The 17923-nt window shown below is 48.5% G+C and overlaps 1 protein-coding gene across 1 annotated transcript; it reads left to right on the forward strand.

The window, feature by feature from the left end:
- Window positions 1-2834: 2834 nt before the first annotated feature.
- On the forward strand, window positions 2835-14436 carry LOC144934433 (Krueppel-like factor 7). The gene is made up of 4 exons (XM_078860183.1): window positions 2835-3308; window positions 9361-10069; window positions 11462-11585; window positions 12152-14436. The coding sequence occupies exons 1-4, from the start codon at window positions 3207-3209 to the stop codon at window positions 12201-12203; spliced, it is 987 nt and encodes a 328-aa protein (XP_078716309.1). The 5' UTR covers window positions 2835-3206; the 3' UTR covers window positions 12204-14436.
- Window positions 14437-17923: the final 3487 nt, after the last annotated feature.

The following is a 17923-nucleotide window of genomic DNA, read 5'->3' on the forward strand; positions in this document are numbered from 1 at the left end:
CACTGTGCACTATGAACGGTAGTAAAACACTACCTCGTGGCCTCTACTGTATACGCTTTACGCCTGGGGCTTAAATTCAGCTGGGTCTATCAGTGACTCGGAAAATGTGTCGCGCACACAGTACACCACATCCAGAATACCCTCTCGCTACGGCTGTGACTACTCGCCACGTGCCTGTTGCCGTACACGGCGGCCACCGGCTTTCGGTGAGGTCGGTGTGAATCACTGTGAATCACTGCTATGGTGCCCCCCCCCCACCACAACAGCTTAACTGCCCCCCCTCCCACTCCAAGAGGGGAGCTGGAGCCAGGCCAGAGCCGAACTACTTCAGCCGAGCAGCAACGCGGGGAAAACATTCAGTGCGACATGAAGACCTGGTTAGAATGTCCCTCTCACGCTCTGTTGGGTTTCCAGCGTGACATGCAATTTACGTACAATATTTTTGGGACGCAAATAAAAATGTGCTGCCACGCTGAGCAACGTAGATATTAATACACTGCAGTTGTTTATTGGCTTCGAGATCTGAAATCACACGCGTCCATTTTTTACACTGATGGCATGCTCAGAAGCTGACTTCGTAGATGCGCAACGTTCAAAATATGACAGCGATGATAGCGACGTTGACGTGTCAGCAGATAGCCAGGGAGATCAAACTACACCGCCCACGCCTTCTGCACTTGAGTGCCCCCGAAATAAAAAAAACTTTATATGCCATGTGAAGAAGGGACATTGCCCAAAATGTCTCCTATTTTGTGGATGTACTTGTTGATTTTGAAGGCCACATACGTCACACACACAATGCTATGGACGAATACATTGTGGTTTTTTTTCTCCTTAAAATGCGTTTGTGCTACCCAACTGCCAACGCAGCAGCAGCAAATAATTCGTCAAATTGTGAGTCGTTTGTTGTCTAATCACAAACAGCAATGTACACCTTCGTGGTCACCAAGGCAACACGGAAAATGAAGGGGAGGTGGGCGGAGGTGCCTTGGTAGGTTTCTAGTAAGTTCCAATACACTGTAGCGGCTAGATAAAGAGAAGTTAGCGCCCATTGGTCCAGAGATTCCACATGGCTCAGCCCGTTCAGTCATCACGCGTTGCTTGCTGAAGAACTCACATTGTAACGCATGCGATTCTGCTAAATGCTGGGAGAAGAAAAGAAGAATCCCATGAGCGAATGACACAATGCAATATGTATCACGCGTCACCACAGGGTGATGATGCATTTATAGGTACCCGGCTTAATATATGGGGATGTAATCATTGAGACATTTACATTTATCTTTCGAAAGCCTCACAAACAAACGTCTCCAGAAAATAATATTTTTTAAATAACTCGAAATACGTCCAGTATGTTAAGGATCAGTGTAAGATATTCTTGAGCCAGAGATATTCACCCTGGCACCATCCAGGATCCTGTTGGGAAGGAGAAAGTCGAGGAGCGTTACGTCGCTGGGTTTATCTATAAATGTATCAATGGATCGTTCTGCAATAAGTTGATCGGCAATGAATGGGTTAAACAAATCATCAGCAAACTCCGCATTTCCTGTTATGTTTGTCGTGGAAGTCGGTACGCAGTATAATGGTCCACATTAGGGCACTGGCCTAAATTAATAAACGCGTGTGGTTTTTTTGTTGTTTGTACAATTGTAAAAACAAAAATAAATCTCGGGAGACAAATTAACTAGGAGCACGTGGCCTGCCGCAGCCGAGACAAAGCTCACACAATCACTGGGGTAATCAATTAAGTTTAAACCAATTAGTTTAAAGCCACCAGTGTACACACAGCCTCAATCTTGGCCCTCTGAGGGCGGGTGGCTGTCACTTAGCGGGCCGTGCATTCGCTGAAGATCGGTGACGTCTTGACATGCAAAGCGTGCCGCTTGGTACCCTGTTTTCCACATACACATACCACCCTCAACATAGCCTCGGTAGGAGTATATCGATCTAGTCATACTCGTTGAGATCGTGACGCATTGCAAACACCAAACTCCCGGTTACAGCCATCACATCGGTGGCATAACACCAACCAGAACTGACCGGCATGGTGAAGTATGGTCAACCCCCACCACCACTTCCACGACTGACAACGGGAGTAGGGCCTTCACCTAAGCAGCTGATCGACAAAAGGGGCTTGCGTCGACATCTTTGTAACAGCTGCGCAACAACTGGCGGCATTGGGAGGGAGGGCTTCATCCTGCAGTGAATCGACCATGGCCGATGACGTTATATTTGACAGCGACGACATCTGCATCGCTTGCCGGGCGTGCGGATAATTCGTATTGCCGTACAGGCAATTGTGTTCATCATCATCATCGTCATGATCGTGATCATCGTCGTGATCGTGATCATCGTCGTGATCTGCGATCAGCGATCAGCGCTCCTCACGTCACCGCGCGCGCGCCACTTCTCGCCTCTCCTCAGCCTCGCCGCGAGCTTTTATAGCGCCGCTATTAATAGCGCCGCTTGGCCCGCCCCATCCACGGCCACGTGACCACGCCGCCTCAGCCAATGGGGGGGGGGGGCGCCGGTTGTTTGCAAAAAGTTGCGCTGCCAATGCGGTGACATCACCTCGCTCGTGGCTGTGGAGGGTGCGAGGTGGGGGGGTGTGGTGGGGGGGGTTGGTGGGTGGGGGGGGTTGGTGGGTGGGGGTTGGTGGAGGGGGTTGGTGGGGGGTTGTGGTGGTGGTGGGGGGGGGGGTTTATTTGGTGGGGGGGAGGAGGAGGCGGGCGGGAGGGGAGGGGGAAGTTTGGTGGTGGTGAGAGGTGATGGGGGGGTGGATGGAGGAGGATGTGCTTGGGGGTGGAGAGAGAGGGGGGGTCTGGGAGTACGAACTCTGCTCTTGCGCACAAACCCAAAACAGAAATATAAACGAGGTGGCGCACGCAGGCAGCTCGCTAGCGACAGTCTCATTCAATCGCATGGGGCTGCAGCTGAGTAATTCTGCAAGCGGATCTTCGAGAGCATTCGACACGGAACCTTCCTCCGTGCACCACCGCATGCAGCTGCTAGCCTGCTGAGCATCCGTCCAGCTTGTTGAAGCGTCCAAAGCGATCGACCCGACCGGGCGAGGTTAGCGAGAGAGAAGGGCAGAGAGAGAGAGCTGGGTTTGGGGACGTTTGACGGAGGAGGTAAATCGAGGAGGGGGGGGTGGGTGACCAGGTGAAGGAGGTGGTGGTGGCGAGCTGCGTGCCGCGTCTGCTGCTATGGACGTGCTGCCCAGCTACAGCATCTTCCACGAGCTCCAGGTGGTGCACGACACGGGATATTTCTCTGCGATGCCGTCGCTCGAGGAGACCTGGCAGCAGGTGAGTGGCCGAGGTGGTGGTGGTGTGCGGGGCTCGAGGTGCGTGCGTCGATGTGGTCTGGTGGCTGGCACACACCTGGGTACACTGCAAGTATTGCGCAAGAGTTTTGTGGGTATCTGGTGGCTCTCACTGCCTACCTCTTAACACAAACATCAGAGATTGCAGGGCACAGGCTCGGAGTATCCAAGACGCCGAGCGGCCAGAAACAAACAGCGACAAGAGGGGGGAGGGGAGCGTGGGTTGCAGCAGAGGGGAGGGAGTTGAGCGGGCGAGAGAGAATTCCAGAGTGGGACGCACGCGTGTTCACTTTGCCATGTGCTGGGTGAACACTTGTGTATGTGTGCCTGGTGGGGGGGGAGTTTCTGGAGTAGGTTTGCAATTGCTAAGTCGGCTGAAACTATTCGGAGGTACCGTGGGGTGGTAAGAGTTGCAGAATTCGAGTAACGTGAATGTGTGTACGTGTGCAATGATGTGCCTTGCTACCTGCAAACGTTTCGACCTGCAGCAGAATCGCCTCGGATTGCGTGGGAGGAGGGGGGGGGGTTCACCTATTTCCCGCTGTACGCAAAACACTTCTTAAAAATCAGCCAAACTTCTCAGAGGAAGAGAGAGACCCTCATGCTCATCGCATTGTAGTGAGGGCTTCGTGAGTCGCTGCGATTGCATTGAGTAGCAGAAAGTGAATGGAACGCAGAACGCACGCAGGTCAATGGGATTTCACGCTGCAGAGACACAGCGAGAGAGGTGAGTGGCCTTGGAAAGGAATCGGTCCTTAGAAGAAGCAGAAGGGATGGGTGGAGGAGATAATGGCCGGAGTGGCAGCCAAAGAATGGAACGCTGCCGAGAATGTGGAACCGTGCAACGAGGAGATGGAGCGATGGAATGAGCCCGTGTGCAGGCGCGAGGTGGGAGGTGGTGACGGCTTGGTGCGGAGGGGAGAGGTTGGTGGTGGGGGGGGGGCTGCTTTCATCCAGCAGTAGATTGAGTATGACTGATGATGATGAATGTTTGTCCATCGCTTGCTGTGGTGAGTTAGGGGGTCAGGACCCGACACACAAGTCGCTTCAAACGATCGCTGCTACAGCAGCGACAGGGGCATTATTAGTGGTTGTGATGTTTGCTCAGGTGCAGACCATCTGAGTGAACTCACCGCCATGCTATCCGGCCTTGGAGACTTGCGCTTGGCTTTTAAGTGTGTAAACCTATCATCATATATGATTATTGTCGGTGAATCAATGCCCAGAAGATTCTGCTGCCATGGGAACCCAACTGTGGTGGTTGTTGATAACCGATGCAAACATGCCTGCCAGTCGTGAAAATCATAAGCATCAGCCGTGATCAACCACTGCTGGAGGAAGACCTCCCCAACAACAAATCGACATCTATCACCGTCCTGAAATGGGATGGGAATAGCTCTACCGTAATGATGTTCAATGTTGAGTTGGCCAATGGACTTAAAAAAATATCTCCCATTACGGGAATCGGCAAAGAATGCGTATCGCCTTTAACTGGCCACAGCTGTTTTGCAGGCTCAGGCTTGTCAGATTACTTCTAAATGATGAGCCTCACACGTGCAACATTTGCTGTTTATTAAATACAAAAATTTTTAACAATTCATTGGCGGGTAATATGTTTAATTGGCTTTTTGGTTTACGATTCGGAAAACTAATATGAATTGCAAGTTCTTTTGAGCTGTTGCCTGATTTTAAAAAAAGCACACATTTTCAACACAACGAAGATTGTCAGCTTGGGCAGTGGTGCATAAGCACATATAACAAAAGTTCAACTCATTTGGTCAATAACGCTGCCATAAAACAATGGGTGACGTTTCGGGAAATGGCCCTTTTTTATTGCGACACATTACCACGTTCCTGCGTTTACGTTTGCATGCTTCACTTTTTGTTACCCAATGGTCTCATCATCATCATCATCCCCCCAAACATAACCAATCTACTGCTGGATGAAGGCCTCCGCAGAACTCCGTCTTCAAATAATGGCCATCCACCGACTCGTCATTAGACGCGCTGCAGTTATTTTAAACAAGACTCAACAATGAGTCACTTCCGCAAGCGAGTGGCTTCAAATAATTGGTCATCCAATCTCACCACCGGTCGTTAGACACATTGCAGTTGTTTTAAACAGACTCCACAATGAGTCACCGCTAAAGCGAGTTCCGCGTGTGCATGCGGAATCTGCAAATGCTTCGTTCGCAAATCACACGGAGCCATCGCATCTCGCTCACAAACTTTCGCGTTTGCGCTGCAGAGTTCCGACCGGGGGTTGGTGGGGGAGGAGGGAGGAGGGAGTTTGCGGGGTGATGTCATCCAGAGAAAAAACTAATTGCATGACCGCGTGTGGCGCAGCACCCCGCGTGTAACCTCACACCTCCGCGTTACGCACGCGGTCAGTTTCTCTCCACCGCTGGATGAACGCCTATTCCAATCCGGTGCCCCACGCTAGGCTGTATAAATTGGTGGTGGTGTACGCGCGTTTTTGCTGGCTCGTGCATCATCGGGCTCTTTATTGAATGCATCACAGTGTGAGGAGTTGGTTAGAATTGTTCTTTTTTTTACCCCGGCAAACATTGCTGAGTCTGCAAAGATTTTTTTCAGGAGGGTTCTGCTGTATCGGTATGTGCGACCAACTCCATCGGAAAGCAGCACTTTGTTTCTTGTGGGAGGATGATACCGAAGTTGCTGTACCTGGAGAGAGAGAGAGAAAAAACACATACACCACGCATCGGAGAGGTGTCGCGTTCAGAGGTCCGCACAGATGGATTTTAAGAACAACACTTGCTGTACTGCCATCTCCTGGACACCTCGCAGCCCAGCCGAGAACGCTGTAAATGGGTCACGTAGCCAGGAGCTGACCATTATTCACGGGTGCCATCACGGAGTTATAACCGCGTGCCCCATGACGACGAGGAGGAGGAGAGAGGAGCCACATAAGAGTAGGAGGAGAGAGAGGGAGATTACACAACAGGAGCCAGGCCAGTTTAATGACAGAGTAACTGCCGCGTGTGTCTGTGTACTGCATAGCAGCGGGGTTTATTAGGGTGTTTGTGTGTGCTGCCAGTTGCCTGTGCACCTGTAAAGGTGAGCCGAGCCGCGCTGAAGAAGCATTAGATTAGAGTGCATGCACCTGTACAGGTGCCGTGCATTCATAACGCACTTAGATATGCACCGAAGACTCCAGACACACACTGGAACTAATGCAGCCGCTTTGTTAAAACGGTTTTTGGGAGGTTTGTTTTTTCGGCCTTTGCAAAACGTTCGAGCCCCACGTGCTTGGGGGGTGTGTTTGTATGGGCTGTCCCAATACAGGCAGAGCGAATGACAAACACAAACATGGGACGGGGTATGTAATGGCAAGCCCCCCCCACACCCGCACGGCTGTAATTGGGGAAATGCTGCACTGTGCACACAACCAGCTGTTGCATTTCCCCCGTTACGGATGAGAAGACACCGTGCACACTGCGCTCCACCGCTAGGCTAATGTGCAGCAAACACCACCACCACCAGTGAGCGGAGTTTGGGGGGGGGGGTGTGAACACGTGGACTGGTTCCCCTCCTGACCCAGAGTGCCGCTGGGCTCCTTTGGCCGGTCCCTCCTCGGTGCTTGGGATGGGAAAGAAACGTGGCCCCTTGCAGCAGCAGCAGCCCGTTTGCCAATCCACTTCCGAACGAGGGATATTCGACCGTACTTCACTGCGCAGGTCGGTGCAGATTGGCCAAATGCGGCGGGAGTTCCAGGACAAACAACGACACACAAACAAAACCCCCCACGTTCGATGTTGCCGCACCATCAGCTACTGCCCCATGCACACCGCCTGCTGCATCTGTGCTATGCGCAGTGGTCACCTGGGTCGTTGGCTTAGGGGCCGTCCATAAATGACGTTGCGCACGTAGGGGGGGGGTCACAGACATTTGTGAGGATGTGTGACGAGGGGGGGGGGTGAGAAATGTGACGTCACATCAAAATGCGCAACTTTAAATACATATAGACAACACGTTCTACTTAATTAAATATACTTTTTAATAAATGTTTTTTTTCCGACAACATCAGAGTGCAGCGCGACATTAAATACGCACTACAATGACAATAGTTTAAAGCGATTTTAAGCATTTTTTTGGGGGGGGGGCAGAGCTTTGTGACGTCATATTTGAGGGGGGGTCTGACTTTTTGTGACGCCGTGTGACGAAGGGGGGGGGGCGGTCAAAAATCGTCCAAAATCGCATGACGTCGTTTATGGACGGCCCCTTAAAAGTAACTTCCCGGCTGTAAACTAGTTCAGCATTGGAACTGTGGAAGTATGTAATTTCAACTTGAGTCTGGGATAATTATAGCCAGTAGTACTGTCAACGCTCGCGAGGGAGATCGGCTTGCTTAAGAATTTGGCCAAACACATGTGTGTGTAGTAATAGGTTTTTACCCTTTCAACTGGTACAAAAATTGACACCTTTATACAAGGCATCATGTTTGAAATAACCACAACACAAGCTGTCAAAATGCAAACAAAAAGAAACAACTCTGATAATGACAATGATATGCACTGTCCTTGAAGTTGATTGGGGGGTCTGACTTTTTGACTTGTATAAAGGTGTCAGTTTTTGTACCAGTTGAAAGGGTAAAAACCTATTACTATATTTTGCCACTGGTAAAGGAGGTATCATAGTGTATATGTGTGTGTGTTTAGTTTGTTGTCTGATTAGCACGGTTGCCTACGTACGGCGCGAAAGAAGTTCAACATGCACACGTACATTCAATTCCCGACAAAAAAAACGTTCGTAAAAAGTCGCAGTACCGGTCACATGCTGATGGAGCCATTGTTTGCCTGACGGTCATGTTCACAATTCACTCAGTGCGTGCCTGCGGCTGGTGAACGCGGTGTTCCTGAACTTTCGGCGGTGGGTTTCCTTGCAAAACCCCCACGCCCCCACCCCCACCCAACCCATCCCATCTTGGCCATGTTCCATCATTTTGACCGACTTTTGTCCTGCCCTTCTCGTAGCGTTGAGGGAGGGCATGGATGGAGGCGGCAGGCGGAGTTTGGTTGCAAGGAGCTCTGTGTTACTCGTTTCAAGAGTGAGACGTTGGCCTGGCTTTTTGTCTTCTTTTTAGGCATCGTAGCCAAAGCGTAGGCTAAGCGGTGTTGAGTCATCTTGCATGTTTGTAAGAGGGAGGCTCCGTTGGAATGTCACCAGTATTTCCAGAGTCAACATCGTCCATATGAGGCACATGGTTTTGGATTAGGGGGGGGGGATGGTGGGGTTTTAGTATGAATGTGCTGATGGTTATTGTTATATATGTTTATCATGTTAACACTTAATATTATCATTTCAAGGCAACTGCTTAACACAGAGTTTCACAATAATTCTGTTTTTAAGTTGAAACATGGCAGAGAGGTTTTTATGAGTTTTTCGCAATTTTATCAGTTTCAAAAAAACTGCCATAGCTGCTCCAGCAATAGGGGAGGGAAGAGGGTGGGTGTGGGTGTGTGTGGGACTCGACCAATTTAATTATAGCGCTGGATTTAATGTCACGGGCACTGCTGGTCTTTATTTTCAATATCGCGCTGCTTTGATCTCGTACGCGCCTGTAATACACATTTTGTGGACTTTTTTTTTCGAGTCATGTTTGTCCATTGTTGAATATTATTGCGGGCACACCTTGCACGGGGCTGATGAGCTCCAGGTGCTGGCAACTCTAGAGCCGTGTAAAAGGGCCGCGTTGCTGTGCTTGGCCATGATGTTTACGTGGTGTCACATTTCCTGGCTTAAAAAGCGTTCGCTGCTGCAAGTATGACCTCATCTGTATTAATGTTTCAACAGACAATTATGAGTTGACTTTTTGCCATTAAGTAAACAATCAATATTTGATATAAGGCTGTCCATTTATATGAGAGCTTTGAAGTCACGGCCAATTAATTACACGATCTGTAACGCATTGAGATATTTTTATTTTATTTTTACAAGCTTTAAGATTAATCCCCGTTTTGCGAGCCAGCTGTGGAACCACGATGATATCTCAACGAAAGATTTCTCGGTTGCAGATTTGTCTGGAGATGGAGCGATACCTCCAGACGGAGCCGAGCGGCGGTGTCGGCGGTGGCGGCCGTGGCGGCGGAGGGAGCGGCAGCAGCCAGCCCTGCCAGCGTCGCGAGCGCGAGCACAGCGAGGGCAATCCCTGGCAGCGCTTTCTCGCCGCCTGCTCCGAGCAGAGCGAAACGCCTACGGTGGCGGCGCCGACGATCCTCGCTTGCCAGCCGGGCGGCCATGCCGCCGGCCTGATGCTCGCGCGCTCCGACTCGGTGGAGGACGCCGCCGAGCGGAGCTGCCAGAGCGTGAGCCCCACGGAGAGCGACGCGTCGTGGGAGAGCGTCATCGGCGACGGAGTCTCCCTGCCCGGCTTGCCCCGCACACCGAGCGCCGAGCAGCTGAGCGACGCCGGAAGCCTCACGCCGCCGTCCTCTCCCGAACACTCGCCGTCCGAGGGGGTGCAAACCCCCGCGGAGGCGGGCGCGGACGTTGACCCGGCGCGAACCGTCTCCCTCCTCCACCAGCACCACCGCGTCGCCAAGGTGACGGTGGCGACGGTGGCCGAGGCGGTGGCGATCGCCGTCGCCAAGCCGTGCCGGGTCGGTGGGGAGGCCGAGGGCTCGCTGGAGATCAAGAAGAGAATTCACCGCTGCCCCTTCAGCGGTTGCCGCAAGGTGTACACCAAGAGCTCGCACCTCAAGGCTCATCAGCGTACGCACACAGGTGAGGAAGCGCAGGAACCGGAATACAATTATTGAGCAGTGACGGCCTGGCGACGATTACGACGCGAGCTGTAATTGTACCGAATCACGGAGACGAAGCGCCCAATGGGCCGGATCTGGTCCTCGAAGAAAAACAAAGACCTGGGAGGTTAAATCGTCAGTCTTCAGGGATGGCTGTGTGTTTAATGATGAAGAACTGTGACTTGTGAACTGCCAGGCATCTCGGACTAGAAATAATGGGGCTTTCTGGCCATGGTGAGAATGAAATCCGTAAGTTGGCTGGACAGACCATTAAAGTCTCACTGTAGAAACTCCATCCAGAGGGAGGTGATTCATGCAATCCTAAACATCCTAATATCTCATGACAAGAGTATTCTTAATACAGCTCCATGATATCATGTATACTGTGGATTAAGAGGAGGGTGCACTCTTGCGATGGCTTGTGCACAATGCCAAACTTGAAGACTTAACCAGTAATTAAGCAAATGCCTCTTCACCTCTTCACTAGGAAGGCACATTTTATTTGTCTTGGCAACTTGGTGGCTACACAAAAATGTGAGCAGGAGAAACAAATGGAAGTTCAAAACTTTGATGGACACTTGTCACCTCCTACCAATGCAGTAATTGTTAGCTTTCATCATTGCGTGCATAAATGCAGACGATTTATAGAATTAAAAAAATTGCGCAAACGGATATGAGATGGCCTCTGGTCAGGGCGTCCACTGCAGCATTTCGAAATACCACGTGCATGAGACGAGGGCTTTTGGCACAGATGTCAGATATGAAATTGTACAACAGTTGCTCAAGGTATTGCAGAGTTCTGATCATCGTGAAAAGGGCTTACGGGAACCCCCTCCCAGACAACCGTGCATGATTTGGGTCGAGTGCACTTGAGTACGAGCAACGCTCACAGGTGATTGACGATGCAGCCCCCAGCTGGTCCACGCTGCCTCGTCACAGCACAATAACACCGGGGCGGTACAGATGGCTGGACACCGTTGCGCTTGTGTTTGTCGCGTTGCCAGCAGGAATGGCGGAAGCGTTGTCTCATCGCAGAATATGTACGCACCTTGAACTTATCTCGTACTGTACGTAGCCAACCGTGCTGATCGGAGGTGCGGGGGAAAAGACAACAATCTAAACACACAAATAGTTCTTTACAAATACGTTTTCAATCCAGATTAAGAAGTGCAAAGCTCCAGTGGCTTCCTAATATCGGAAGGAAGTGCGTTCTAGATGGCCGCAAAAAACCCATCTGGAAGCGCGCGATGCGGTGAACGTCCTTGCTCGACGGTTAACCAAAAGCCGCTGCTGCGAGGATGCCCGGAATTTGCGTGACTTTGTTTGCGCTCCTTGATGAGAATATGGAATCGTTCCTGCGGTGTTTTTGTAGGCGAGAAGCCGTACAAGTGCTCCTGGGAGGGCTGCGAGTGGCGCTTCGCGCGGAGCGACGAGCTGACGCGGCACTACCGCAAGCACACGGGGGCGAAGCCCTTCAAGTGCGCGCACTGCGACAGGTGTGGTGGTGTGCTCGCGATCGGGGTCACGGAGCCCCCCGGGTGGGCGAATCTGAGCCTTCATGTTTTAAACACTCTCGGTGTTTCGTCACGACCGACACGAGTCGCGCTTTTGTAATGCACAGTGCGAGTTGTGCGTTTTTAAAAATGTAGCGTCTGAAATGCATCTGCGCTCCCAAAACGCCATGGCATGTAAGACTCTTTGGCAGTACGGATTTGTCACCCCGATAAATATTACAAATTGTCGTGATTTTTGGCTCACGATTCAACTCAAGAACCAATCAATTTTACATCCCAGTTTCTACCGTATATCGCTTTGTTTGCAAACAAATTTCAGTTTTGTGTACATTATATATATACCCATTAGCTTAAATGTAATACATGTAATTTTCCCAAACTGTAAACAACCGATTCTCATGCACACGCATCATGGCGTGTTTAATCGCAATGCATGCTCTTAATAGTCCAGCCATGCACATATTTACGAAACAAAAAAGACAAGGCTAACATATCAAAGTAACAACACCCAAGATCGATTGTTAATTTCGTTTTGTTTTTATTCACAGGTCATTCTCAAGGTCTGATCACCTGGCGCTGCACATGAAGAGGCACCAATGACGCCCGTTGCTTTGGCGCCAGCGCCATTTTTATCGGTGGATATTTCCAGGACTGAAATAAAGCCATAATAGCAATAAAATATTAATACTGTAATAATAATAATAATGATGATGATACATTAATTAAAAAAATACACACAAAAAAAAACATAAAATAAAAAAACAAAAAAACATGTTTCAAGTACGTGGAGCTCTTCTGGCACAATGGCTGTGTTGGCCTGTGCTGCTGCTGTCATGGATGTGACACCTTGGCTGGCTATGCGCCCCTTCGTGTTCCTGCTTCTCCGTGACATCACTGCCGTCACTTCCGAACTCTCAACACGGCCACCAGGCTTCCCTCTGCCCTGCCATCTGCGCGCGCTCAACTTCCTGTTCGAATTGTGACATTCCAACAGAAAGGGCGACCCAAGCACCTGCCGTGAGCGAGGCGCCACTGCGTCGTACCGGGACTTTCTGAGTCCTTAAGGAGCATTTGCGTTTAAACAAGATGCATCGCCACGTACCATTTTATGTCAATATCACTTTTTAAGTTGCCGTTTTAAGAATAAAAACCGGACGGGTGATGTGTTCCTAGGTTGAGCTGCATTGGGCGTCTTGACAAGGCTGTTGGATCGAGACTTGACATTGAATCCATCGCAAGCAGCAGTATGCGACGAGTTAAAAGCCGATTCGTAGTAAAACGGTTGTCCCCACCACGTCCCTTTTTTTGCGTCCAGCCAACAGTGTCTGATGCGGGAAGTCTAGCGAGCACCTGGACCGCGGTGCATCACTTGGGGCGTTTTGCTCGACAGCCTCGTTCTGGATCGAGCAGCAACTGCAGAAGCGGAAACACGAACCCGTATATTTGCAGCCACGTGCAACCGATGACCCACCTCGGTTTTGGTCTTTCCTCAAAAAAAGATAACAGGGGCGGTGCGTGTAACTTGTGCGGTCTGCTCCGGTTTGCGCCACAACCTGGCGGCAGGAGCCAGGCGCGTGGCTCGGCAACAAAATCCAAGAGGAAACGTGCGGTGCAACGTCGGCATATTTGACGGACAATAAATGTACCAAACACGGCCACTTGATGAACATACGTATGTGCCTTACACTAAAGGAATCTCTGGAGCCATGCGTCGCACTCGCAGTGTGTTTGCGCGTGTGTTCCTCTATCCACTTCGTAAGTAATGTTGGGTTTTTTATACACGTTAAAATGTATGTATCGTAATATAGCCGATGCCCTTTTTGTACACTTGTATTTATTACCAAAGTTAAACGTAACCCTCGGCACATCTCATGCCTTAGATAAGTGGAGTGGCAAATATTGGAATCGTTCTGAAACCTGGTTTGACACTCCAAACCCAGTCTGCTGATTTGACTGTCGGTCACAAGACCCACTTAAAATATCTTTGCAATGCAAATGTTTAAAGGTATTCTTTGGCAACTATGAGTTCATAATTTGATTTTTATTTTAATATTGTTTGAAAAGCATGTTGAACATGACGCACTAACTGATAAAATTCTCTGTATAGAGGATGTGAATTCTTGCCTTAATGTTTTAGGAATACAGGACTGTACATTCCCACTCGACAGAAATGGCCACAAATGGGTATTTATGAGTTCCAAAGTGGAAAGCAGCTAAAATTATTGCTAAAGAAATAATTTATTTTTGTTTACTATTTTTGTAAATTTGTGTAAATTTGTAGCTAAATTACGAAATGCAATGGTTTATTTGAAATTTCTTTAAAAAAAACAAATGGGTACAAAATTCACACCAAGGAGGTCACCACCGTTAAAGTTCTAATTCGAATTAAATATTTCAACACAGGTCATCCCTTCATATATACACGATTCCAGCCAGGTACAGCAGTATGTCCACAACAGTGGGGGGTACGTAGCTGCACGAGTCTTTAAAGTCCGTGGCCCTTAGGTCACAAGTTCCAGAGGCCTACAATCAGGCTTTTTAAGCTCCTGTTACTGCACCTTATGCAAAGCAACAACTCCCAAAGACACTCTGCCATAGCTGGTTATAGCACTCTGTTTTGTAGAAATTGTAAAACAAAATATTAAAAAAATGTAAAAATAAAAAACATGTACATGTTGTAAGATTATGACTTTGTAAGTCTCTTCGTCTTGATCTTTAGTTACCATTGTACATGTCCTTTTACAAAAAAATGGCTGTATATGAGGTTTTTTTTTGGCAAGACTGATGAATGTAAGCCTATTTGTGTCATTAAAGTAGGTGGCATTTCACGAAATTTATATTGTCCTGTTATTGTTTTTGACTGCACACACAAGTGCAGTGCGTTTCTTGGCAAGTTGTCACTTGCTTGCGGCAATGGTTGCACGGTATTTATCCTTGTCAGAACAAAACTTCTAAAGCGCCGAGTCAGGGCGCACACCTGCCTTTGATATTCACGAGAGGGTTGCCACCTTCGGACGTACAAAAAGACCGGGACATCTCGTGGGAAGATGAATATCTCACAATACTGGAAGAGGGGACAAATACTCGTAAGTGCATTGTCTCGATTGGTGGTTTGTTATGCAATTGACAAAGACCGGAATTTTTAATATCCCGGGACGGTTTGCAAATTTCACCAGATGGCTACATCAACAAGTGAACGATCTTGGCATGAACCAGGACAGGTGGCAACCCTAAACTATTATTTTTTTGAGCTATACAGCTCTTTTTTCAGAAGCGACTTGGCCACAAATGATAGCTCAACGAAGTGGCTTATGTCGACATTATTTGAGTCAAATACTCTCAACGCCTGTTTCTAAATGTGGAGGGGAAAACCGAAGGACCCGGTGAAAAATCCACGCGACCACGGAGAGAACATGCAAATTCCAAATATACAGGCGTCAGGGTTAGGATCGATCCCACGACCTCCTGCATGCTAGGCGAGGGAGTTAACATCTCCTGTCAAGGGATAAACCAGGACAGGTGGCAAACATAATATTACACTTATGTCGTTTCCAGAGGGCCAGGATATTGCGTTGGCTGCTTCTTGCGTCTGTTTACCAACGTGGCCGTTTCAATGGGCCTTGTGCAGATTGCTGAAAGCGGCATAATTCAAGGCCAGCGGAAGACAGCAATTGCATTATTTATAGAGTTTTAATGGAAAATGTTCTAATGGACTTGCCAAAGAGCCTTTCCTGTAATTCATTATATTTATGGAGCGATCGATGCAATGTCAAACCATAAATAGAAGATTGTGTTATAGGAATAAAAGTATCTCTTGATTTCGTATCATTCACTGTAGGTCTATACGAATACTTCACTTAACATTATCATACAACGGCACTGTACCTCAGAGCCAATGTCTTTTCTAGTTTGAAAGCCTATTTCAATATTTGCCAGTTTCTAATTATATCGAGGTGTTTTTTTTTTTTACAGAGGGAAATCTAATTGTAAAATACTTTGTAAGGGCAAATCTATGAGAAGTGCATTACATATCCATTAGCTAATAATTCAATGCCACAGAGACAGCCCTTTGCCATTATCCAGCTGCTAACGGTAGCTGGACGCGTCCCAAGCACTGCGGTTTTTTTTTGCCTGGGAATGGATTGCTGTTTTGTTTGGCGCAAGCAGAGGATGGGGGCTCGCTCGCTCGCTCGAGCGCGAGTTACTGAAACGCGATGCATGCCCTTATAAGGCAAGCCAGGAGAGGTTGCTTCACTTCCCACTCCCCATTTCAGCAGAGGCATATGGGGACCCCTTTATTTAATTTGGCGGAAGGGGACCCTGCGAGTGACATGACCAATTGATAGCTCGTCTGTGGCTTGTTTGCGATCCGAGGCCGGCGGACACCCTGGTTAATACTACGCACGTGTTGACCGTAATGCACGCAGTCTGCTTCACACTGGACTTTGAATGTCCCGTGACATGTACCGACGTCAGGGTCTAAACATTCCAAATTTGAAAAGTTACCCCAAAACTTCTCGATTTGTAAAAACAAACATAGCAACTTCACCCCCGACTGGGAAATTACCGCATGCTATGTGAACACAGCACGTTCATGATACATGATAGCCTTACACTCGAATAATTGTGCATGTGAAAGAAGTTCAACATACATACATTCAAAGTACATTATCATTTTATATGAATTAGGTGCAACCATACCGTTATGCAGGTCGCTAAAAGGCAGTGTGTGGCAATGCCACAATTTATTTGTGAAATACACATGTAACTACGGCTTAATGTCTCAATTAATATTTTTCTGCATGGTGGCAGACCGGAGTAAGGTGGTATGATGTAAGTGTGGCCACAGCCATTGTCCAGAGGTGTATACTTAATGTTGTGCACTGGGCGTAAAAAAAATCTTGTCCAGTCTGGACAGATCTGGATGACTTTAAAATCTGCTTGCAAGTGTATCGCGGAAATATGGTGTAGCACTCTGTACCTTTACGCATGTCGTCCATAGAGCGTGTGACAATGCCACTGAGTTGGGAAATAACGAACTAGAACTGTTAATACGCCCACCCCAGGCATCGGATGAATTGTCACGGTTAATGAGTTGTAATTCGAGTGGACAACATATTCTTTATTTTTTTTCCAGCGGTTAATTTCCGTCTGATCGCACCCGTTTTGTTCACTCCGTTAGCCACCAAGTAACATTTGCATGTCATTTGCATAATTATAAACATCGGCATCTCACGCACGCTCGTTGATGGGTGTTTCGTGAGCCTAAGCAGTCGATATTCATTCATGCATATATACCCAGTGGAAAATGTTGGTCCAAAAAAACATTTGTATGTCCATTGTTGTTCCTCTCTAAAAACATTTACCTATCATTGGGCTCACTGCTGTCTTGCGATTTTATCAAACGATACGTCGCCGACAGCGGCGAGTTTACGCTTCGGAATAACGATCCGCTAGTTCTGTATCGCAACAGAGCGACTCGACAAGCAAACACACTGTGCTCATGCGTGTTGTTGGAAGGTAAATCCTCCCCGGTTCGCTGTGGTCGAGGAAATGCCGCCAAGGTTTGAAGTTTATAGCTCAGTGCTCCTGTGCAAGCGACTGCAAGCTGTGTGTGTGTGCAGGTGTCTTTTTTATCTTGAGAGGCTCAAAATGTGTTTTTATTGGTGGGGTTTTTTTTTTACGAAATGGTTTCACTTATCTTAATTTCGATTTATAGAGCGCCTCAGCGCAAGGCACTTTACATAGTTTAAACGCGGTAAAAACAACGAGTGATTTAAGATGGCAAGGGCGTGCCGAGGCCGAGGAATAAGTGACCGCAACAGAGGGCAAATGGGGGTCACGAAATGGCCTATAGGAGAGGAACGGGAAGGAGTGGAGTGGCGAAGGTAGGGAAGAGGAAGAGGAATGGGCAATGAAGAAGAGGCTGAGGCAAGAGGTGGGCTGCTCGATGCACAAGGGGACATTAATTCCAGTGGAGGGGTGCAGGGAAGGATCCAAGACGAGATTGAGTGCAGGGAGGAGGGACACGGAAAGAGAGAGAGAGAGAAGATTGTGAACTAATAGGACGAGAGGGGAGGTCAAAAGTCATGAGAGGGGCATTGGCAAGAGAGGAAAGCGTAGTAGCAGAGGGATGCAGCAAGTTGTTGATGGTGGAAAAGATTAGATGAAAGTGTGGGGCAAAGGGAGAGATGAGGGATTAGGAAGTAATGTATGCGTGTGTGCATGTTGAATTTCTTTCACACCGTACATAACCAACCGTGCCAATCAGAGGTGCTGATGAAGGACAACAAACCAAACGCAAAAAGCAAGTTCGCAAG

This window comes from Lampetra fluviatilis, chromosome 10 (genome assembly GCF_964198595.1).
Source record: "Lampetra fluviatilis chromosome 10, kcLamFluv1.1, whole genome shotgun sequence".
NCBI lineage: Eukaryota > Metazoa > Chordata > Hyperoartia > Petromyzontiformes > Petromyzontidae > Lampetra > Lampetra fluviatilis.